We start from the raw sequence: 21,532 nt of genomic DNA, 5'->3' as shown, positions 1-21,532 counted from the left end.
AGTCTTAGAGACATTCGGCCAAGCATGGAGAAGATGGACACAATTTTGGCCTTATTTTCCCTTTTTAATTCATTTAATTTCTAAATGACTAAAATGCCCCTATTTAAAAAAATCTATTTCACCCATTTCTTATGTCTATTTTTGTCCATCAATTAACTAACGGTCTAATTACCACATAAGAACCCCCAATTTATAATTTCATAACTGATTAACACCTTTAACACATAAAATTCAACTTCTGTATTATTTACAATTTAGTCCTTTTGACCAAATTGAGTGCCCAAACGTCGAAATTTTTGAACAAAATTTTTACGAAATCTTTCCGTGAAATTTTAGACCATAAAAATATAATAAAAATAATACTTTCCCTTGTCGAATTTGTGGTCTCGAAACCACTGTTGTAACAACCCTATACCTGATCTAACCATACAGACCCGGTATAAGACTATTACATTTGGTGCCAAAACGATTATGGCTAGATATTGTTTAAACAAAACATTTATACATAGCATTATAACTTACCAACCATATTTGCAAACATACATATAGTTTTACTAATTCATTTCATATATATATATACCAAAATACGTAAAATACCTAAAAATAGATAGAAGTCCAAGAGTTTACATTTTAATTCCTAACACATGGAAGCATAATTGACTGTCTATGTACATGCCATTTTAATTCAAAATATGGTACCTACTTCTGAAGCTCTTGAAGATGTGATGAGATGAGAGATCTTCTATCCTGACTTTACCTCTTCGAGTCAAACTGTACCTACGCGTTAAAATTAAACGCGTTAAGCCGGTGAAGGCTTAGTAAGCACTACAATAATAAACAAATAAATAAATCTAAACAAAATATGTCAAACTCATTCTGTTATTACGTATTTACGTACGTATAAGCTTCATAAAACTTACCTTAGCATTTTAATGATTCGCTTTTCCACAAATCATAATCTTAGCCCAAAGTAGATTTTATAGAACACACCGGATATACGGAACAAATACAGAGGTGCATTGGTATGCACTAATGAACAGAGAGCACTAAAGTGCTATACAGAGAGCACAGATGTGCCAAAACAGAGAGCACTGACGTGCTAAAATCAGAGAGCACCAACGTGCTAGTAGTCAGAGAGCACTAACGTGCTAATAATCAGAGAGTGCGCTAAAGTTCCTTAATGGCATGCCACTAATATCCTGGTAGTTCTAAATTCCATCTACTTGGGCATTAAAACCGAATCTCATTCAATTAAATACTTTATAGAATTATTTCGAAAAAGATTTCTCATTTCTCCATCATTACAATTTAGTGCACATTTCACAATTCACAATTATCACACCATTTTCACATATATACACTTTTGTCACAATATTTACTTAATGTTCAATCAATATACCACTATATACTTTCCATCTATAATTTTCTTTACAAATTTCATAATTCCATAATCTTTTATTTTACTTTATTTTATTTTATTTCCAAATAATTCTATACTATAATATAAACATTTAAATAAAATAATTTAAATAAAATAAGCTTGTAGTACTTACAACAAAAAGGTTAAGATGATATCTTCCTTCACTCCTTAGCCTTCTCTTTTCCTTTTTCTTCAATTTCATATAAAACACATAACATTTATATATTAGAAAAACAATCAAATAACTTTCCTATATGATTTAATAAGAATAAACATATATGATATAATAATTTCATAATTTCTTACCTTAGCTAATATTTCAATTTAATTCATAACTAAAATTATTTCCATTTCTATCACAATCTATACATTATTTTTACTTAAATTCTACTTACAACTTGACTTAACTCTCAAATTTTCACTAATAAACCTTAATTTCGAATTTCTTATAATTTTACATTAACTTATTTCTCAATTATCTTTTTCCCAATCCTAGTTTGAATTTCCATCAACTCAGCCTCTAATTCATCCACTAATTCAATATAAACTACATAAAAAAAATTCTACTAACTTTCAAAATTTCAACATATACTTGCTAGTATTTTGATCTAGAATCATAAAAACTCAAAGATTTCAAGAAAAAGGACTTAATTTGACTTACCAATTTGAAATTGAACCTTAAAATCCCTAATTTTCTTCTTTACTTTTTCTTTCTTTCTTTCTCCCCTGTTTCTCCCATGTTCCGTTTCGAATTGTATTCTGTTTCTTTCTTTTCATTTCTTTTTCTTTTGTTTTATGTATATAATAATAATATAATATTATAATAATATAATATAATAACTTACTTATTAATTAAATAACATAATATAATATATATAACTTAAATTAAAAAAATATCTTAGATATTTCATTTGTTATGCCGCCTCAATTTCAGAAAAAGGCATAGTTGCCTATTTGGTCCTTTTAACTTTCTTTAATTTATAATTAAACTTTCATACTTATTTCAATCTAATCCATTTTTCGTAATTACTTCTAATTACATCAAATTCTCCTAGTCAAAACATAATTAGACACACAACTAACTTAGTAAATATTTATAATAAATATTTACAAATCTGATTTACCGGAACAAAGTCCCGGAAATGTATTTTTTTATTTAATCTATTTAAATAAATTTTACCATATAATCAATAAAGTTTTATTATCAAAATTTTCATGCAACCTTCCTATCATAATATAGACCATATCACAACATTAAAATAAATTTTCTTTCTAACTCGGATTTGTGGTTACGAAACCGCTATTCCGATTTACTGAAAATGGGTCATTACAACTCTCCCCCCTTAAGGATTTTCGTCCTCGAAAATCTTACCGGTAAAGAGGTGTGGATATTGTTTCCTCATTGTTTCCTCCGGTTCCCAAGTAGCCTCTTCAATTCCATGTCGTTGCCAAAGAACTTTCACTAGATGTATCTTTTTGTTTCTTAATTCTTTTGTCTCCCGTGCCAAAATTTTGATTGGTTCTTCACTGTAAGTCATATCGGGCTGAATCTCAACCTCTGTCGGATAAATAACATGTGAAGGATCTGACCGATACCGCCTTAACATGGATACATGAAAAACATTATGAATTCTATCAAGTTCTGGCGGCAAAGCTAACCGGTATGCAACAGGTCCAATCCGTTCAGTAATCTCATATGGGCCGATGAACCGTGGACTCAATTTACCTTTACGACCAAACCGAAGGACTTTTTTCCAAGGTGATACTTTCAAGAATACTTTATCGCCAACTTGAAATTCTATCTCCTTCCTTTTAAGATCGGCATATGATTTTGTCGATCAGAAGCTGCTTTCAAACTATCTCGAATCACCTTTACTTTTTCTTCAGTTTCTCGAACCAAATCAACTCCAAATATCTTTTTCTCACTGAGTTCAGTCCAATATAATGGTGTTTTACATTTCCGACCATACAAAGCCTCGTACGGTGCCATTTTAATACTGGACTGATAACTATTATTGTAGGCAAACTCAATCAAAGGCAAATATCTTTCCCAATTACCTTCAAACTCCAGTACACAACATCGAAGTATGTCTTCTAATACCTGAATTACACGTTCGAATTGGCCATCTGTCTGAGGATGAAATGCAGTACTGAAATGCAATTGAGTACCCAGAGCTTTTTGTAATTTTTCCCAGAAACGAGATGTAAATCGGGGATCTCTATCAGAGATAATAGAGTTTGGCACTCCATGTAACCTGACAATCTCAGATACGTACAATTCAGCCAATTTATCCAGAGAATAATCTATACGTACCAGAATGAAGTGTGCTGACTTTGTTAGTCGATCAACGATCACCCAAATGGCATCTTTCTTCTTCGGTGATAATGGTAATCCCGCCACAAAATTCATAGTAATTTTTTCTCATTTCCACTCTGGTATAATAATTGGCTGGAGTAATCCCGAGGGTACCTGATGTTCTACTTCCACCTGTTGACATATCAGACATCTTGATACAAACTCAGAAATATCACGTTTCATACCTGGCCACCAGTACATCTTCTTCAAATCATTATACATTTTATTACTTCCCGGATGTACGGACATAATACCACTGTGTGCCTCGTGTAAAATCTTCTGCACAAGCTCTGGATCTTTCGGTACATACACTCTACCTCTGAATAATAAACAACCATCAATCCCAATTTGAAATTCTGAATCATTACCTGACTCACATTGTACCCGTTTAGCCTGTAATTCATCATCATTTTTCTGTGCTTCATAAATTTGCTGTAGAAACATCGATTTAGCTTTCAATTCAGCTGTAAGTGTACCATCATCAGACAATGACAGCTGAGCATTCATAGTTCGTAAAGCAAATAGAGGTTTTCGGCTTAAAGCATCAGCAACTACATTAGCCTTACCTGGATGATAGTCAATAACCAGATCATAATCTTTTAACAATTCGAGCCACCTGCGTTGTCTCAAGTTCAAATCTTTTTGTGTCATCAGATACTTTAAACTTTTATGACCAATATAGATATGACATTTTTCACCATACAAGTAATGTCGCCATATTTTCAATGCAAACACAATAGCTGCCAATTCAAGATCATGTACCGGGTAATTCTTTTCATGTGGTTTTAGTTGTCTTGAAGCATAGGCTATTACTTTATCTTCTTGCATCAAAACACAACCTAAACCATTTAATGAAGCATCACTGTAAATAACAAATTCCTTACCCGGTTCAGGCTGGACTAGAACAAGTGCTTTTGTTAGTAGATCTTTCAATCTGTCAAAACTCTGCTAACATTCATCAGTCCACTCGAACTTTACATCTTTCTGCAATAGACGTGTCATCGGAGAAGCTATCATAGAAAATACCTGTACAAATCTCCTATAATATCCAGCTAGCCCCAGAAAACTTCTGATTTCAGATACATTCTTCGGCGGATTCCAATTGACAATAGCTGAAATTTTACTCGGGTCTACTCTGATGCCTTCAGCAGATACAATATGTCCAAGAAACCCAACTTCACGAAGCCAAAACTCACATTTGCTAAATTTAGCATACAGCTGCTTTTCACGCAAAGTTTGCAGTACAATTCTCAAATGGTCTGCATGCTCGTTTTCATCTCGAGAATAAACCAGAATATCATCAATAAATACTACCACAAACCTGTCTAAGTACGGTCTGAATATTCTGTTCATCAGGTCCATGAATACAGCAGGTGCATTTGTCAGTCCAAACGGCATCACAAGAAACTCATAGTGCCCATACCTGGTTCTAAAAGCTATCTTCGGTACATCAGACTCCTTTACTCGTAACTGGTAGTAACCCGGTCGAAGATCAATCTTTAAAAATACGGTGGCACCCTTCAGCTGGTCAAACAAGTCATCAATCCGAGGCAATGGGTATTTATTCTTTACTGTAACTTTATTGAGTTGTCGGTAGTCAATACATAATCTTAAAGTTCCATCTTTCTTTTTCACAAACAGAACCGGCGCACCCCAGGGCGAGTGACTAGGATGAGCAAAACCCCTATCAGTAAGCTCTTGCAACTGTGATTTCAGCTCTTTCAACTTAGTAGGAGCCATTCTGTAAGGTGCTATAGAGATCGGAGTTGTACCCGGAATTAAATCTATAGAAAATTCTACCTCTCTTTCCGGTGGTAACCCAGGTAATTCTTCTGGAAACACATCTGAAAATTCACACACAATCGGCACTGACTGAATTTTTGACTCGGATACTTTGGTGTCCAATACATAAGCAAGATATGCATTACACCCTTTTCTGACATACCTCAATGCTGTCATGACTGAAATCACACTAGGCAACCCATTTAGTTTATCAGATTCAACCCGAAGCAATTCACCATTCTGACATTTTATTACAATGTACTTTTGTTTACAATTCACTACTGCATCATGTTGAGTTAGCCAATCCATCTCCAAAATCACATCAAATTCATCAAAAGGCAATAGCATCAAGTCAGCTAGAAAACAATGGCCCTTTACCATCAATGGACAATTTTTACAAATTTTATCCACTATAACATGCTGGCCCAGGGGGTTTGAAACTTTAACCGCAAATCCAGTAAATTCAACAGGTAAATTTTTGACAGACACTAACTTTGTACATATGTATGAATGTGTAGAACCAGGATCAATTAAAGCAATAATATCAGTATCAAGTAAAGAAAACGTACCAGTAATAACATCTGGTGCATCAGCATCTTCTCTGGCACGAATGGCATACGTCCTGGTAGGTGCATGTGCTTCAGATCTAGCTATTTCTCTCACCGATCTTGTACCACTATGAGCGCCATCAGAAATTCCAGGTCTTCTACCTCTTTGTGGAACTGAACTACCTCTCGTAGACTGTTCGATAACACTTTCTGACATTTTTGGACAATCTTTAATCAAATGATCTCTCGATCCACATCAGAAACAAGCTCGGGAATTTAGTCGACATTCTCCCCAATGATATCTTCCACAATACTCACATAATGGAAATGTTGGTTTTCTTCTAAAACCCCCAGTACTACCTATAGAAATCGTCTGCTGAGTTTGTCTTATCTGACTTCTGGATCTTTGCTCAACAATAGGAGAAGTGTGCTTATAACCTCTAGAATCCCTCATTCTTTTTGAAGACGGTGGTAGTGCAGAACTAGTTGCTAATCTTTTCCCAAAACTCTTCTCTTTTGAACGAGCTAACCCTTCTTCCAGTCGTTGTGCTCTATCAACCAAAATAGGAAATTCTTGTAGATGTAATGGTATAAGAGGAACATAAATTTCTTCATTCAATCCCCACTCAAATCTTCGGCACATATCAGCTTCATCTGCTATTAATTCCTTAGCATATTTACTTAATCTGATAAATTCATGTTCATATTCAGCAACAGACATGTTATGCTGCTTCAAATCTAGAAATTCCCTTTTCTTCTTCTCCAGATAAAGTTGACTCACATATTTCTTTCTAAATTCAAACACAAAGAAATTCCAATTAATTTTTCTGCAGGATGAATATTCATGACAGTGGTCCACCATTGATAAGCCTCACCCTTTAATAAAGATACTACACATTTCAGCTTTTCCTCCCCTGTACACTGCAATTCTTCAAATATTCTTTGACTGTTTTCTAACCATTCTTCAGCCTCAGTTGGATCATCATCTTTCTTTCCTTTAAACTCTTCAGCCCTATATTTTCTTATTCTCTCTAAGGGAGATCGATAACTGGTTATAGATGGTTGTGGATGTGGAACAGCAGCAGAAGAAGATGGTGGTGGAACATGTGGAACATTATTAGTTCTTACCACTTGCTGTAATAACTGATTCATTATTTGTAACAAAGCTGCAATTGGAACTTCTTCTCTAGGCGGTATCGGCTCAGTTTCGGTCTGAGTTCTTTCTTCCAATCCAGGCTCCCTATCATCCCCCAAGTTTACCGATTCACTTCGAGCTTCAGCTCTCTGTTGATTTCTTTCTCTATCAAAGTTTAGCGCCCTACTCTCAACTTCATTTTCTGACTCTTCACGAGATCTATTTGACATCTTTAAATTTCTACAATATTCACAATAAATCACAAATTATACAATTAAATAAATAAACCTCATCTCATCACATCAATACATAAAATGGCATGTACAGATAGACTCATTCTCGACCCAAGAATTCAGAAAACCTAGGCTCTGATACCAATAGATGTAACAACTCTATACCTGATCTAACCATACAGACCCGGTATAAGACTATTACATTTGGTGCCAAAACGATTATGGCTAGATATTGTTTAAACAAAACATTTATACATAGCATTATAACTTACCAACCATATTTGCAAACATACATATAGTTTTACTAATTCATTTCATATATATATACCAAAATATATATTGTATCTTGACCGTCGGTTTTGGGGGAACTCAACTATAAATAGAGAGCCTACCCCTCATTTGTACCCATTCCATTGTATTCTGAATTCTTAAGTGTAATAAGAGTTCTGAGAGCATTTACTCAAACACCTTGTGTGCATTCTTTTCCGTGGCTTTCTGTTGTTCTTTGGCTTAGCTTCTTTTGGCTTAAATCGCTTCCGCTCTTCAATTGGTGCCTTGGGGGAGTTCTTAAGGAATCCTCATTTGAGTTAAGGCTGACTTAGGCGAGTTTGGAGCAAACGGATCGCCTAAGGCCGCACGGTTTGCGAGACGAAAGGTCTAGCCTCGTGACACTAGTAGATAATGCCCGTACACCATCCAAGATCATCCAGATAATGTCCTGTTATAACCCTCTTGGTTCTCGATCCCATAAGCTCTTAAGCCTTCCATGAAGCCCTCTATAACCAATCAGCAGTTTAACAACCACAGTTTGTTTCATACTCTGATTAATTAAATCATGAACCCGCTCTAAAAAGAAAATGTCAGAATACGTTCCATCCATATTAATCTCAACATCATCACCATGAAGATATATCATCACCCAACCCTAGATCCGATCCTTCCTCATCGCTGTCCACTTCTTCGTCCGTCTGTTTGGACATCAGCATATCTTTAAACGACATTCTGTGCGAGGTACCCTCCACCCCTTCCATAGCATCACTATCGACATCAGCAAATTCTTTATTCTCTACTTTTTCGATCGCTCTTTCCATCTCCGATGGAATTAGCAAGCCTGGATGTTCCAATCCATGGAGCAAATCGGCTTACACCCCCATGATTTCAATTTGTTTTTTCATTTGAAGTGAACATGCTTTGGTTCAAGCAGCGAGAATAGCGTCTGTCATTGACTTGAACAAGTCGTTGATCTCCTTTCTGGGCATTGACGGGTTCAAGCAGCGGGTTGAGTATGAAGGTCTCCCAACTATTTGCTACGAATGTGGTCGTTTTGGCCATTTTAAATATAATTGCCAAATCGATCAGACTGGTAATCGAGATGAAATAAGGAATCGCCAGATCCCATTCCTGTAGTACCGGATAAGGAACAAACTGAGAACTCTCTCTGTGGTCTTTGATGCAGGTGGCGCTTAGCCGGAGGAGGAATAAGGCAAGGACGGAGAACTCGCGATTTGCACTTTTGGATGAGGGGGGATGCTGATATCTCGGCACATATTTGGGAGAATGACGTACAGGATGCTAATTCTAGGGGAAGGACAACTGACACCATGCAGGAATCACATACAGCTGCTTGGAATAATAAAGGTAAGAAGGCCGCATGGGCCTAAGCCACCGATTGTTAATAAAAAGGGCCAGCAATGATCTTGGGAGTCCATCAACAGAAAGCCACATGAAAGAAACTAGAAGCATGGAAGTTGGGTCAGGAAGTACGGCCCAGGGATCACAACAGGTCATTGTGCAGCAGACTACTTTAGATGGGGACAAGCATAAAGCTGTTATGGTTGTTGACGAAGATGGAAACGACGAGACAAACATATTGGCTCGTGTACAGAGAAATATTTCGGTTAATCAGGTTAAGAATAGAGCTATAAGCATGAAGGATATTACTAATTAAAAAGTATTTAAATTTTATTTTTTATGTACAATTATGTTAAATTATTAAATATGATCTAAATTAATTTTTTTTAATTTCCAATATCATATGCATTTTAACTTTCCATTACAATTTTTTATCAATGCCAAACACCTAAAATTTATAAATCACATTTTCTCACAACATTTAAACAAAAAAACATTTTTTCCAAACTAAAATTTTTAAAAATAATTTTCAATCGCAATAGCAAAAGGAAACTAACTTTTAGTCAATTTTGATGACAACACTATGGTGGGAAAAAGCCTTGTGTGGCAGTGGGGTTTTCTTTAGTAGCAAAACAGGGATATTGATCATGTCTTGCGAAAATGTTTCCCAGCTATGTCGGTATGGTCCTCTCTTATTATACCGGAAAGAATGAATATATTGTTTCATATGGACTTTCAGGAATGGTTACAAGTAAATATCCAACAGCCATCATACTTTCCAATGAAGTCGGATGATTGGGACACATTATTCGGTATATTATGTTAGTGTTTATCGCTCAAGCGAAACTCAATTTTATTTAATTTGGTGGATTATGAACAAGAAAGCACCATTGAGAAGGGCCGCTGTTTGTGCAAAGAGTTCATTGGTGCTAGCGCTAGTATGAGAGCACAACAATCACTAGGAGGCAGCAAAGAATGTCGTGGCATAACCTGGGAAAAGCCTGAGCATGGGGTGGCTGAAGATAAACGCAGATGGGGAGAGAAATACTATATCCGGACAGACAACTGCTGATGGTTGTATAAGGGATCATAGGGGAAGATGGGTTATTGGATCTAGTCGGAATATTGGGGTCTGTTCGGTAATGGATGCTGAGCTATGGGGCGCAAATGATGGGTTGGTGCAAGCTTGGCAGCTAAAAGCTTCTCATGTAGTGCTGGAGTTGGACAGCCTTCAAGTCATTCGATTAATACAGGAACCTTATGGAGCCGGGGCCACCAATGCATTGGTACGAGGAATAGGGGCAAATGATGAAATGGAATTGGATAGTGCAGCTTACCCATGTCTATCGATAAGAAAATCGTGTAGCGCATGCATTAATATCCGGTACTTAAGATCGATTTCTAGGATTCAATGTATTTTTACAACCGTCGGATGAAGCTATCATCCACTTAATAATGATAAAGTTGAATTTTATCTTTATGTTTGAATTTTTATATTAATATTTTAAGGATTCAATTAGAATATTTTAAACTTTGAGAACCAAATTAAAATTTGGGCTATAATTTCAAGATGTATCGCGAATTAACCCTATTGTTTAATTTCTCTCTCTTCTTTGGTTCTGCAGCTGCCGCCCTATATCTCCATTAAAATTCTTTCCGTTTCTGTTTGCAACCCATAATTTATATCTTCAAATCACAAACCAACGTTGATAGGCTACTCGTTATCTCTATTTCGATTTTGTTATAGGTTTTGATATGGTCATGCCCAGATTTGTTCGTCCCAAAGAAGGAGATAGCGAGTCAAGCCCAAACCTTTATGTGGCAAACTGTGGCCCTGCGGTGGGACTTCAATTTGACACCATCGTATCTGCGTTTAGCTCCTTTGGGGAGGTCAAAGGTGTGTACGCAGCTGATGAAAGTGGTGCTCGTGTTATTGTCTCTTTTCTTGAACCAGCCTCTGCTCACTCTGCTTTCATTGCCTTGAATGGCCGCCCTTGCCCTCACCTTGGAGGCCGCTCTTTACACATCCGTCATTCCATTTTGCAACCACCGTCTTCCAGGGTCTGCCACTCTCTCCTCTGTCGTCTTTTTTCCCTTTGTAATTTCTGCTGATACTAATATATGTGCCCATTATTTACACTTAGGGAATGGCGTCTGTTCCAGTCTCGCTAAACGCTTCGGATTTAAATATTCCAGGACTCTATTTGTTCCATGACTTCATCAGTGCTGTGGAAGAGGAGGTTAGAACTTAGGTGTCCTAGGCTTTTTTTACTGATTTGTTCCTTTATTTTTTATTTATTCCATGATGTATGAACTGCCTAATGTCCTTTGTTTCTTTTCAGCAATTGCTTCAAGCAGTTGATACTGGATCTTGGATTAGTCTTTCGAAACGGAGGGTTCAGCACTATGGATATAAATTTTGTTATGATGTAAGTGCTCACTATTGTTGCTCTCTCTTCTTCTAATTTTCACTCTGTACCATTAGTCCAAATGTAGTTTTTAGAAGAACTTTAGAAGGTTTCATATTGGGCTCCTGGGAAAAGAAGTTTGTTGCTTGAGGTTACGAGGATATTCTCTTCTACTCTACCAAGCACACTCCAAATTCATTTTCTTTCCACTTTTCCACCCAACCAAGCACAGTAAACGGATTTGGAGTGTGCTTGGTAGGGAAGAAAAGTGAGGAAAAAAAATAGAAGATTATCATTTTCCATCCTAATGCATAGAAACCAGTCCTTCTAAATTGGAATGATGAGAGGAGAGAAAATGAGAGAGAAGTGTATGTTAGTTCAAAATTATTTTTTTTTCAACTGTTTTATTTTCTTTCCTTTCATTTTCAACTCCACCAAGCAATTGATAAAGAAAATAATTTTTTCTTTCCCTTTTTCCATTTTTCCTACCAAGCACACCTATGGAAAGAAAAATTATATTTTCCGTCTTCTTTTTCTACCCTTCAGTTTTCCATCTTTCCACTCCACCAAGCAAAGCACTAGTGTTATTGAGCTTCGAATGATTGGTCTAGAAGAAATATACATTTATGAATGTGTTTCTCAGTAAATGCTGTTTGCTAACTCCTGATACCAGTATAAAATATAAATTGCTTTATGATCTGGTAATCTGCTGGTTATAATCTAAGAATTATGGAACTCCTAAAGCCCTCTCTAACCCCCTATATATCCTTTCTATGTTACAGACTAGGAATGTTGATACAAAGCAGCATTTGGGTGCACTTCCATCATTTGTTTCCTTTATACTCGAGCGGATTTCATTATCTCCAGACATTCCTGAAAAACTGGATTTGGACCAATTGACGGTATGTAGTAGCAAGTTCCTTCCCACTTCTTTCTATTTACTTTCCTGTAAATAGACCAAAGGTTTCATGTTTTGATTTGAAAGGGGAAAAAAAACTTGAGCCCTATGTCATGGTTATAGACATACAGCTTGGACCTAGGGGGATGATGTTAGCAAGACTGAAGATCAGTAGTGACCTTACAGGTTAATGAATACCCACCTGGGGTGGGCTTGTCCCCGCACATAGACACTCACTCAGCATTTGAAGGATTAATTTTCAGCCTTTCACTAGCAGGGCCTTGCATTATGGAGTTCAGAAGATACACAGCAGGTTCATGGGCTCCTAAAACTGCCTCTATAAGTGACACGGAAGTTGAAAATCCTAATAGTTGCTCAGAGGTTTCTAGGAAGGCTGTCTATCTTCCTCCTCGGTCAATGCTTCTTCTATCTGGGGAGGCACGATGCGCTTGGCATCATTATATTCCCCATCATAAGGTAAGCTTTATGATTAGATGATTACTGAATACTTTCGTCTGTGCAAGTTTCTCTTTTAGAGGTTATGAAATCTTAGTTTTACTGTTGCCATCATAAACCCAATGATTACGGCTATGAAATGAATTGTCGTGAAAACTAAAAATAGGAAAAAGAGACAGAGAGTTGAGTGGAGTGGAAAACCAAATCTTCCAAGTAGTGTTAACCAAGGTTAAGCTTCAAATCTCTTGCATATATGTGTTTGGCCTTTTGGATTGAGAAGTCTTCAGAGTTTATCAATGCTTCACGCTTGTGGAACTTAATAGTAGATCACTCCTAATATTCTGATGCTTGGACTATGATGAAAATTTTAAAGAGTGACTAGATATATGTTGAGGGTAAAAGTGGGATGTAGATAGTGGCACAGTGTGACACTATGACCACTATTTTGCTGTTTCAGTTCTCTCCGCTGCCAGTATTAGCTGTAGTTGACTGGATAGCATTAGTTATGCCCACAACTGTAATAAACATGTCACAATCAAAAACGTGTCCATGACTGCAACTTAAATCCCTAGGTAAAGTGATTCCATGATATTTCATTTGGTGATGGATAATGTTTGAGCATTTAGACTTACCACCTAGGGTTTGTTAGCTCTATGTTCAGGTTTTAAATGTATATGGCTGCATTGCAAAGGCATGAACCTTATGAAGGGAAGCACATCATTATCCTTTTGACAGACATACAGGCAGAATTTTGAGAGGCTTGTGGTGTGATTTGGAGAGAAACTTAAGGGGAATCTTGAAATCACTAACATTCCTTCTTGCTGCTGCTTGAGAGTTGAGATTTTCATGCCAATTATGAGGTTTTATTCTTTTATGTCTTTCGAAGAAAATAATACCTTGGTGATCAGGTCATAAGAAAGTACCGTAATTTGTATGACTGTTAGATATTTTATAACTTGGTGAGTAAGGTATCTTTGGATGGCATATCAGCTTTCCAAGGATTGCACTCAAACATTTTTGTATTGTTATCATCATCTGTGAATGTTAAAAGGTCCATTAATGCACAATTTGCAGATTGACAAGGTGAATGAAACAATGATCAGAAGGGGTTCGAGAAGAGTATCTTTCACATTTCGTAAGGTTTGTAAGATTTAGGCTTTGGAGAAGTAGTTGTGGCATTGTTTATATCATTACCTTAATTCATGAAGAGGTCACTAGATTTTTTAGGGATGGAGACTTGAAAACCATCTTCCTTGGGTGCAGGTGAGAAGAGGACCTTGCCAATGCGAATTTCCCCAATACTGTGACTCTCAATCCCAAACACGGGGAGGAGGCTTTTGTTGTGCTACATAACAATGTTGATGTTGAATGGATGTTGTGCTCGGATGGAAAATTTTGCATTGCAAAACTAAGGAATTGTACCATTAAAGTAGAAACTTCTGATTTAAGGCACATGCATGGTCAATGGATGATCAAACCTTGATGAGTGTTATGAAATACAATGTTTTTTTCTCTCCCACGATGAGATCCCCCTAACAATATTTACTGGATTCCGGCAATGTTATCCATAATACCATACCTTGAGGTGACTAATCACTAATTACATGATGAAAAGAGCACAGAAAATACAACCAGCCCAAACTCAGTATAGTCTCTGACAGAAGCCTAACAACCTACAGTTCTACACCTTTCATGTTAACATTATTACCTTACAGTCCAAACTGGTACTACTTTGTATGTGTAAAGAAAGAGCAAAATCCACCGTCATCATCAGGGCACTAGATCACCCGTGATATCTCCTGCTATGCATATTTACCAAAAAATTTAATTAGAAAAGAAAATTTTGCACACAGTAAAGACAACAATAATTCCATGACCATTTATGTACAGTGTTTAAGCTGAACAGCCTAAGGCTATTCAACGACAAAGTCATATTGGCATCTTAATGTTCATTTCTAATCATTTAAATTATAACCTAGCTGTCAAATATGGAAATTTCATTTCTAGCTTTTGAGAACACCGTATGATATGGAAGAAAATGGAGTAAAATAGAACTAAGAAACCCATTTCATCGAGTCACTTAAAAAGATAGGGAGTAAACTTCATTATTCTTACCATGCATGCATTTAATGAAGTAATCCAAATCTGGGAGACATATTACTCCTTGAACCAAAGGGGATGGCTGTTGATAGACAAAGAATGAAAAGTGGCGACGATCAGGGTCATTTCTCGGCTTGGCTGTCTCAATTATTCTCAAGCACCCTTCTTTGTCATAACATGAAAGTGTATTCTCACCAGCAACCTTCAATCCTCGATCCCAGACTGAATTGAGAACCTGTGGCAGTAAGTTAGAACCTTCAGAATTATATTGCCAATAATAATGGATTAAGGGATTTAATCAGATCAAATCAGTCTGGCGTCTGTTGTGGCCTTATATAGTATTAGAAGAGGCTCTACACCTATTATTGCTTAACCTAGCAGTTAAGACTTGAGAGTCTAAAGCACGATATTAGAAATTAACTTCAGAAAATGATATACTGAGGGCAAGTGATTGATCACTTGTATAGTTCAATAAGCTAGCAGGTAAAAGCAAGTATCAGGAAATCACGTTAGTTCACTCCAACATAATACTTTACTCTTTTAATCCAACAGTTGGCTATCACGGTATAAGCGTCAGTTTATTTACTGCCCCCTTTTAATCCACATCATAGGGCCAGTTATCTTAGCGAGTCTCAAGTGATGTTATTTCCAGATTTGTGTGTAGTAACTTAACATTCAAGTTGAACATTTTCACATGCTACCAACTAGTTTGAGGCTAGATACTTGATACAATATGGGTGAAAAGTATTCATGAAGACTTGCCTATCCTTAATATTGAAGGCTAGCCAGGATGCAACTAAAAGGCAAAGAACTAATTTTAGCATTAAAAACTCTTCAATAGATGACAGAGGAAAGACATCTGTAGCTTAAAAGTAATCAAGGAAGTCATAGGACACCACAAAGACTCACTTGCCAACTCAAACCTTCTGGATCAGCAAATGCTTCATCATTTTCATAACTACAAATCTGCAACCCATAGCATACAAACTTCACTGTCACAGAGTGTTTCTTTAAAACCTCAAAAACTGGAGAATATCCATCCTGATTGGTAGGGTTATAATATCCTGCTGTCAGCTCTGCCGCATGACTGGAAGTCTTGTACCACCAATAAACTGCAGGTATCTGCATATTAGAATAAAAAATTAATCCTTCGTACTTTCTAATATCTTGTAAGCTCTAATCAAATATCACCTTCAGGAGCCAGCCACTGACAATAATGACATTCATTCAGTTCAAAAAACTAAGCAGGCCATACATCAGAACTTTTATACATAACCAGAGTTTAACATATGAAATTATTCAATCTGCAAGGAAGTAATTAAAAATGCACTGCGAATCACCTAATTTGTCTAATCCATTTAGATTTGGAACCAGTAAATGACCAGGATACAATAAAGCATGGGATCTAGGTTCAGTGTTAGAAGGGAATTGACAGAAAATTACACTTAATTGCATGAAAAGTAATTAAAAGTACACGATCAACAGACTATTTATTAACAAGGAGTCAAAGAATGACAAGTCAAGCAGTGAACAGTATAAAAGGTAAAGCTAGCTTATCTTTTGTACACTACTTGCATACCTTAACAATAATCTTGGTCTCCTCAAAAGCAAGATTTGCTAGAGACAAGACATTATCCGCATGGTCCATTAGTGCCTGGGCATACCAATGGAGGAAAAAACGCCCATAGTAGCTATCATAATCACCCCGTTCACAAAAGAATCCCGTTTCATGTGGCCTAGAATTATAATGACCAGCATTATCAGGTCCCCTAGCCCAGAAAGAGTGCCCACGCAATTTAGCAGCTCTCTGTAGATGTTGTTGTAAATATTTATCGTAACACTGGACAGATTTGATGGTATCAGGAAAATATTGCATACAGGCATATGCAAGCAAGTCCTCAACTAAAGATATTGATCACATATAGAGAGAATGCCAAATTTTCATATGCAGTACAATAAATAACCATAAAACACGCTATATGAGCATAATATATAGTACCAGTTCCAGAAGAGAATGAGCTGGTTTAACAATTTATGAGTTCATTCTTCTTTTAACACACTATATGAGCATAAAATATAGTACCAGGTCCAGAAGAGAATGAGCTGGTTTAACAATTTATGAGTTCATTCTTCTTTTAACTTGGGGAAGCATATCTATTTGATAACTGGGCTTGACTTGAAGAATATTTAGACTTGTATGTACATCATACACTAATGAGTTAAGAAAGCTAAATTTAACAAATTTAACACTCTTCGAGTTTCTTTTTTAAATATATTCATATAACTTGCATATAATATATGAATATACATGTAAGCAAGTATTCTAACTTGAGCTTGATCTTAATGTTAGCTTGATTATAATTGAACCTAACATTGTTGAGATCAGGTAGCTTGACTGCATTTTCAGGTTGAACCTATTTATGGCATATCATTTGGATAACAGAGAAGATTGATCCAACTGTGTTTTAGAATTCACACCCAAACCTGCATATGTTAGATACAGAAAAGAAACAGAAACATTGAAAGACATAGGAGTTAAAGTTAACAGATACCTGAAACTCACCGATGCCAGGATACCTCCATCCCATCCTTTCTGAGAAAGAGGGATACCTCAACTCTCCAGATGGTCCAAGTCCAATCTCCACTGCAGAAATAAGACCCTCTGCAAACAAATCGTCAAACTCTGTCCTGAAGCTTCTCATGAAATCAAAATAGACCTGCAAATAAATGACAATAACACTAGGAAAGGCAATCAGTATAAGCAAGATAATCAATATAAGCAAGAGTACCTGAATAAGTTTTTGGTTACATGCATCAAAAGATTAATGTGATACACATTACTTTGGATGAAAGAGAAAGGGGAAAAGAGATCAAAATATGTTGAAACATGTAGAAGAGGAATAGTTTCCACTTGTAATTGGTTAAAACTTAAAACACTGATGGATAGACAAACTACCTTTTCCAACCCATTGAGATGATGAGGCTGGAGGTAACTACAAAAATATAATTGCATAGAAAAATTATCAGCTTTTCAGTACCTCAACACCAGTTCTTCCATTCAAAACACGTTCTTTGTTAATTCCCCAAGATAAAAATTCAGTCGTCCTCCTTCCTTCACGATCAGTAAAGAAGATATCCTGGTTTTCTTTTCCTATCTCCAAAATCCAGTTTGGTAGGGAGATCAGTACATCAGCAGAATCAGTTCTCCCATACTCATGAAATGCCATTACAACCTTCAAAAGTGAATAAGAAACTTTAAGACAGATGCTTTCATATAAGCTAAAGACCACCAATAGAATACTCCAACAAATGCAGAATAAAAGTTTAGATATGTCAACCACTTTCTGATTTGAGAAGAAAATACAAGTAAAAAAAATTAGAAATGCATGGATAAAAACCAATGAAACTTTTGAAACAGAAAGCATTACGTCACATGTAAAAAAGTGCTTAGTAAAGAATGAACTCAAAAATGAAGATACTTAAACTGAAACAAGCAGACGTCATTAGACACGTTCCTTCAGAATTCCTAAAAAGTTTCATTATATAGATGTTAAGAGGATGTAATTCATACAGAAACAGTCTTGAAAGTCATTTCCCACTACTGCATCAACTCTCAAATAATGTTAAACATCAACGGCGAGAGAGTAAAGAAAGGAAGAGAGAAAATGCAACTTTATTTAGTTGAAAGCCACCTGTATCTTCATCTTGAACTCTCGGATATAGTTAAATAATTCCCGGTAGCCAGACCAGACATACTTCTGTGGATTCCAACACTCAACAATTCCCCACCAACAATCTACAATGACTCCATCTACATTTAAGGAGTTCATATGACTTAGCTCTTGTCTAACACCATCAGGATCAGCCAACTGACAGAAGTTGTTGATGAAACCTGTCTGCCAAAGAATAGAAAAGAGTTAAATTTCCACAAAGAGAATTTGAAAGTCAATGTGAAAATTAACAAGCCACGACAAGAACTGTGCATCTCAAACTCTCAATTAGAATATCAAAGACCAAGCCTCACCGAAAGCTTTACATAAACAGGGACATATTGGGTGCCTGTAAAGTCATTATCGTGCTCCGTTGAATGAACATCTTGTATAAGCTGCTTCAATGAATCACCATATCAGATATATATTTATAACGTCAAAGGATTCAAAGTACAGGGAAATTTGAAAAACATAGATGATGGCAGGTAAAGCAACAATTGGTATCTATCATTTGAATAATATGAAGATGTAACCACATTCATTTTTAATCTTAAATTATGGCTATAATCCTAGAACAAATTACTCTAACAAATCATAATAGTGACATTATTATTTGTAAAACACAGACAGATTGCAACTCAAAAAGCAGAGGGATGAAGAAAAAGAAAGGAAGAATAAGAAGCAGTCAATATGTAGCTCAAAATTTACCTGATCTGCCTCCAGGCACTCAACTGAGTTGATGGGACTCGTACTCGGATATTTCTCACTCCGTGTATCTCTCTCAGCTATAACAACGGAATCAAGAGATGCTGGAGACAAACTGTCATCAATTCTGACAACAGGTTGCTGACAGTCTAACGTTGCTTTAACAGAGCAATTCTTCAAAGAAGTAGCCGTTAGTGGACTTTCACCTGACCTCACCGGAAATGCTCCCTGAGCATTATCAATGTCAAAACACGGTCGTCATAAAGATAAATCAAGCAGTGTGCACATAAAGTAACACCCAGTAAAGCATTTACAATATGGATGTCCAGATAAATTATCAGGATACTGACTAGAGCAAAGAATGAAAAGCTATTAAAAGCCACAAAAAGCAAACTTCAACCATAGGCGCCACTCCAGTGGCTCAAGGGCTAATTAGATTTTTTATATCTATCCAAACCATGCTTGAAACTGACACTATTTGATTCCATAAGATTAGCATATATCAAGTGCGTAGAATGAACATTATGGTTCGGAAAAACAGCTTAAATGACATATCGAAGCTGACCTAGATAACGATGTATTCATCCCACTTAAGAAATTGAGAACTGTAGCAAATTATTACTAATTGCCTAGACATTATAGTCATATTTTCAAGTAAATTAATTTTTGTTCGGTAAGTTGTTGGACTGGACAGAGCTAAAGGAAACCAACTAAGGGTGAAATAACTGGCCACATGATATTCAAATATTCGAAGCCCCCCCCCTCCCAACAAAGCTGCCAGTAAACTTTATGCTTGGAGAAGAAGAGGAGAGATTCGAAATAATAAAGGAATCAAACAGCATTAGCAGGCACCTTTATAGAGAGAGAGAGAGAGAGAGAGAGAGAGAGAGAGAGAGAGAGAGAGAGAGAGAGAGAGTAATTTAGTAGTTAAAGAGAAAACGAACCAAATGTTGTTGATGTTTGGGAGGTGGAGAGTGCCTGTAAGTAGTGCCGTCGGGCTCAACGGTCCAACCAGCCTCACGGGCCAAGGCGGCTAGCACATCGTTCATATCAGCACGCGCGGGAAGAGGGAAATTACCGTATTGTCTCAAGCCGGCCAGCATACGGCTAGTGATGGCTCGCCTGTGCCGTTCCCGAAGCTTCGTCCTCTCTTTTTCTTTCTCTCTCTCACGTTTGCCCTTGCCGGAAGAGGCAGTGGGTGCGCCGGCAGATCCAGAGGGAGTGCCGGTGGGGCTCACAGAGGCAGCAGCCGCAGCGGCGGTTGCAGCGAAACCGCGGGGTCGCCGAGGCTGAGGCTGGGGCTGGGGTTGGGACTCCATGGATGGGATCTAGCTTGGAGGATTTAGGAATTTTGCATAAATTATATTTGTGTTTCTTTAGGTTGGGAGTCAGGCAGTTAGTGTGGTGGCCACCGTCATCATCGTCATCCTCGAGCTTCACACTTCAAATCAACTCCCTTCTCGCTCTCTGTCTTCCACTCACACTCTTCCCATTTCTGATCTCTCCCACTACGACTGCGTTTTTACTTTTTAGTTTTTGCTTTCTTCCGTTCTAAAGTTTGCCATTACATTTTAACTGCCTTCAAAGCCTTCTCGTTTTTTTAATTATTAACTAAAACCATAAATGATGGTAGAAGTATAAAGAAAAAGAAATATTAGAAAAAAAAAGAAAGTTAATTTTTGTAGGTTAAATTAATGAGGAAATTTATATTTTTATTAAAAAATTTATTTATTTGTATTAATCTATTTTTTAATGTAATTTATATGGACTAATTTAACTAATTTTTTAATAAAAAATATAAAGTAATTTAATCTGACTTTTAAAAATCAGATACTACTTTTATCATAGACAATGCTAAACCCATTAGTTTCGAAATAAAATAAAATAAAATGACAATTTTGGAGATCATTTATCATGCATATTTTATGTATTTATATATTTCATTTTTTTATTAAAATTTATTTCAAATGAATAAATGTATGATTTTGAATTTGTAATGTTTATATACTTAATCTAAATTTTATAAATAAATAATTTATATTAATTATTTAAAAGTATTTAAAATATATATTTTACATATCAAAATATTAATAATGAATTATAATAAATTATTTTTTATATTTTATAAAAAAATTGTAATATTAATGAA

General features: G+C 36.2%; 2 protein-coding genes and 1 long non-coding RNA gene across 11 annotated transcripts; 1 reads left to right on the top strand and 2 right to left on the bottom strand.

Annotated features, from left to right (window-relative positions):
* Positions 1-438: 438 nt before the first annotated feature.
* On the bottom strand, positions 439-2,190 carry LOC121224287 (uncharacterized). Its single transcript, XR_005921900.1, has 3 exons — positions 2,082-2,190; positions 1,554-1,610; positions 439-777 (listed from the first exon to the last, which is right to left on the bottom strand). It is a non-coding gene; the product is annotated as an uncharacterized lncRNA (long non-coding RNA).
* Positions 2,191-10,509: 8,319 nt separating this feature from the next.
* On the top strand, positions 10,510-14,385 carry LOC107946842 (alkylated DNA repair protein ALKBH8 homolog). Of its 6 annotated transcripts, none has more exons than XM_016881311.2 (7): positions 10,510-11,167; positions 11,251-11,346; positions 11,449-11,535; positions 12,297-12,416; positions 12,599-12,889; positions 13,943-14,008; positions 14,132-14,385. In XM_016881311.2, exons 1-7 carry the CDS (start codon positions 10,862-10,864, stop codon positions 14,219-14,221), a joined length of 1,056 nt encoding a protein of 351 aa, XP_016736800.2. In that variant the 5' UTR covers positions 10,510-10,861; the 3' UTR covers positions 14,222-14,385. The 6 variants fall into 6 exon arrangements, 3 of the variants coding, with proteins under 3 accessions (XP_016736800.2, XP_040963202.1, XP_040963201.1); XR_001697012.2 differs by lacking the exon at positions 14,132-14,385 and adding an exon at positions 13,604-13,728 and having other exon boundaries at positions 10,666-11,167; XR_005921899.1 differs by lacking the exon at positions 14,132-14,385 and adding an exon at positions 13,518-13,728 and having other exon boundaries at positions 10,666-11,167; positions 13,943-13,959.
* On the bottom strand, positions 14,327-20,972 carry LOC107944311 (beta-amylase 8). Of its 4 annotated transcripts, none has more exons than XM_041107266.1 (10): positions 20,328-20,972; positions 19,387-19,611; positions 18,993-19,073; positions 18,661-18,864; positions 18,007-18,201; positions 17,521-17,685; positions 16,548-16,775; positions 15,878-16,090; positions 14,984-15,203; positions 14,327-14,667 (listed from the first exon to the last, which is right to left on the bottom strand). In XM_041107266.1, exons 1-10 carry the CDS (start codon positions 20,700-20,702, stop codon positions 14,639-14,641), a joined length of 1,935 nt encoding a protein of 644 aa, XP_040963200.1. In that variant the 5' UTR covers positions 20,703-20,972; the 3' UTR covers positions 14,327-14,638. The 4 variants fall into 4 exon arrangements, with proteins under 4 accessions (XP_040963200.1, XP_040963198.1, XP_040963197.1 ...); XM_041107264.1 differs by having other exon boundaries at positions 16,548-16,808; positions 20,328-20,961; XM_041107263.1 differs by having other exon boundaries at positions 14,327-14,670; positions 16,548-16,808; positions 20,328-20,955.
* Positions 20,973-21,532: the final 560 nt, after the last annotated feature.

This window comes from Gossypium hirsutum, chromosome D12 (assembly GCF_007990345.1).
Source record: "Gossypium hirsutum isolate 1008001.06 chromosome D12, Gossypium_hirsutum_v2.1, whole genome shotgun sequence".
Lineage (NCBI taxonomy): Eukaryota > Viridiplantae > Streptophyta > Magnoliopsida > Malvales > Malvaceae > Gossypium > Gossypium hirsutum.
The sequence above is the reverse complement of the archived record's forward strand: the minus strand, read 5'-3'. Positions and strand labels throughout refer to the sequence as shown.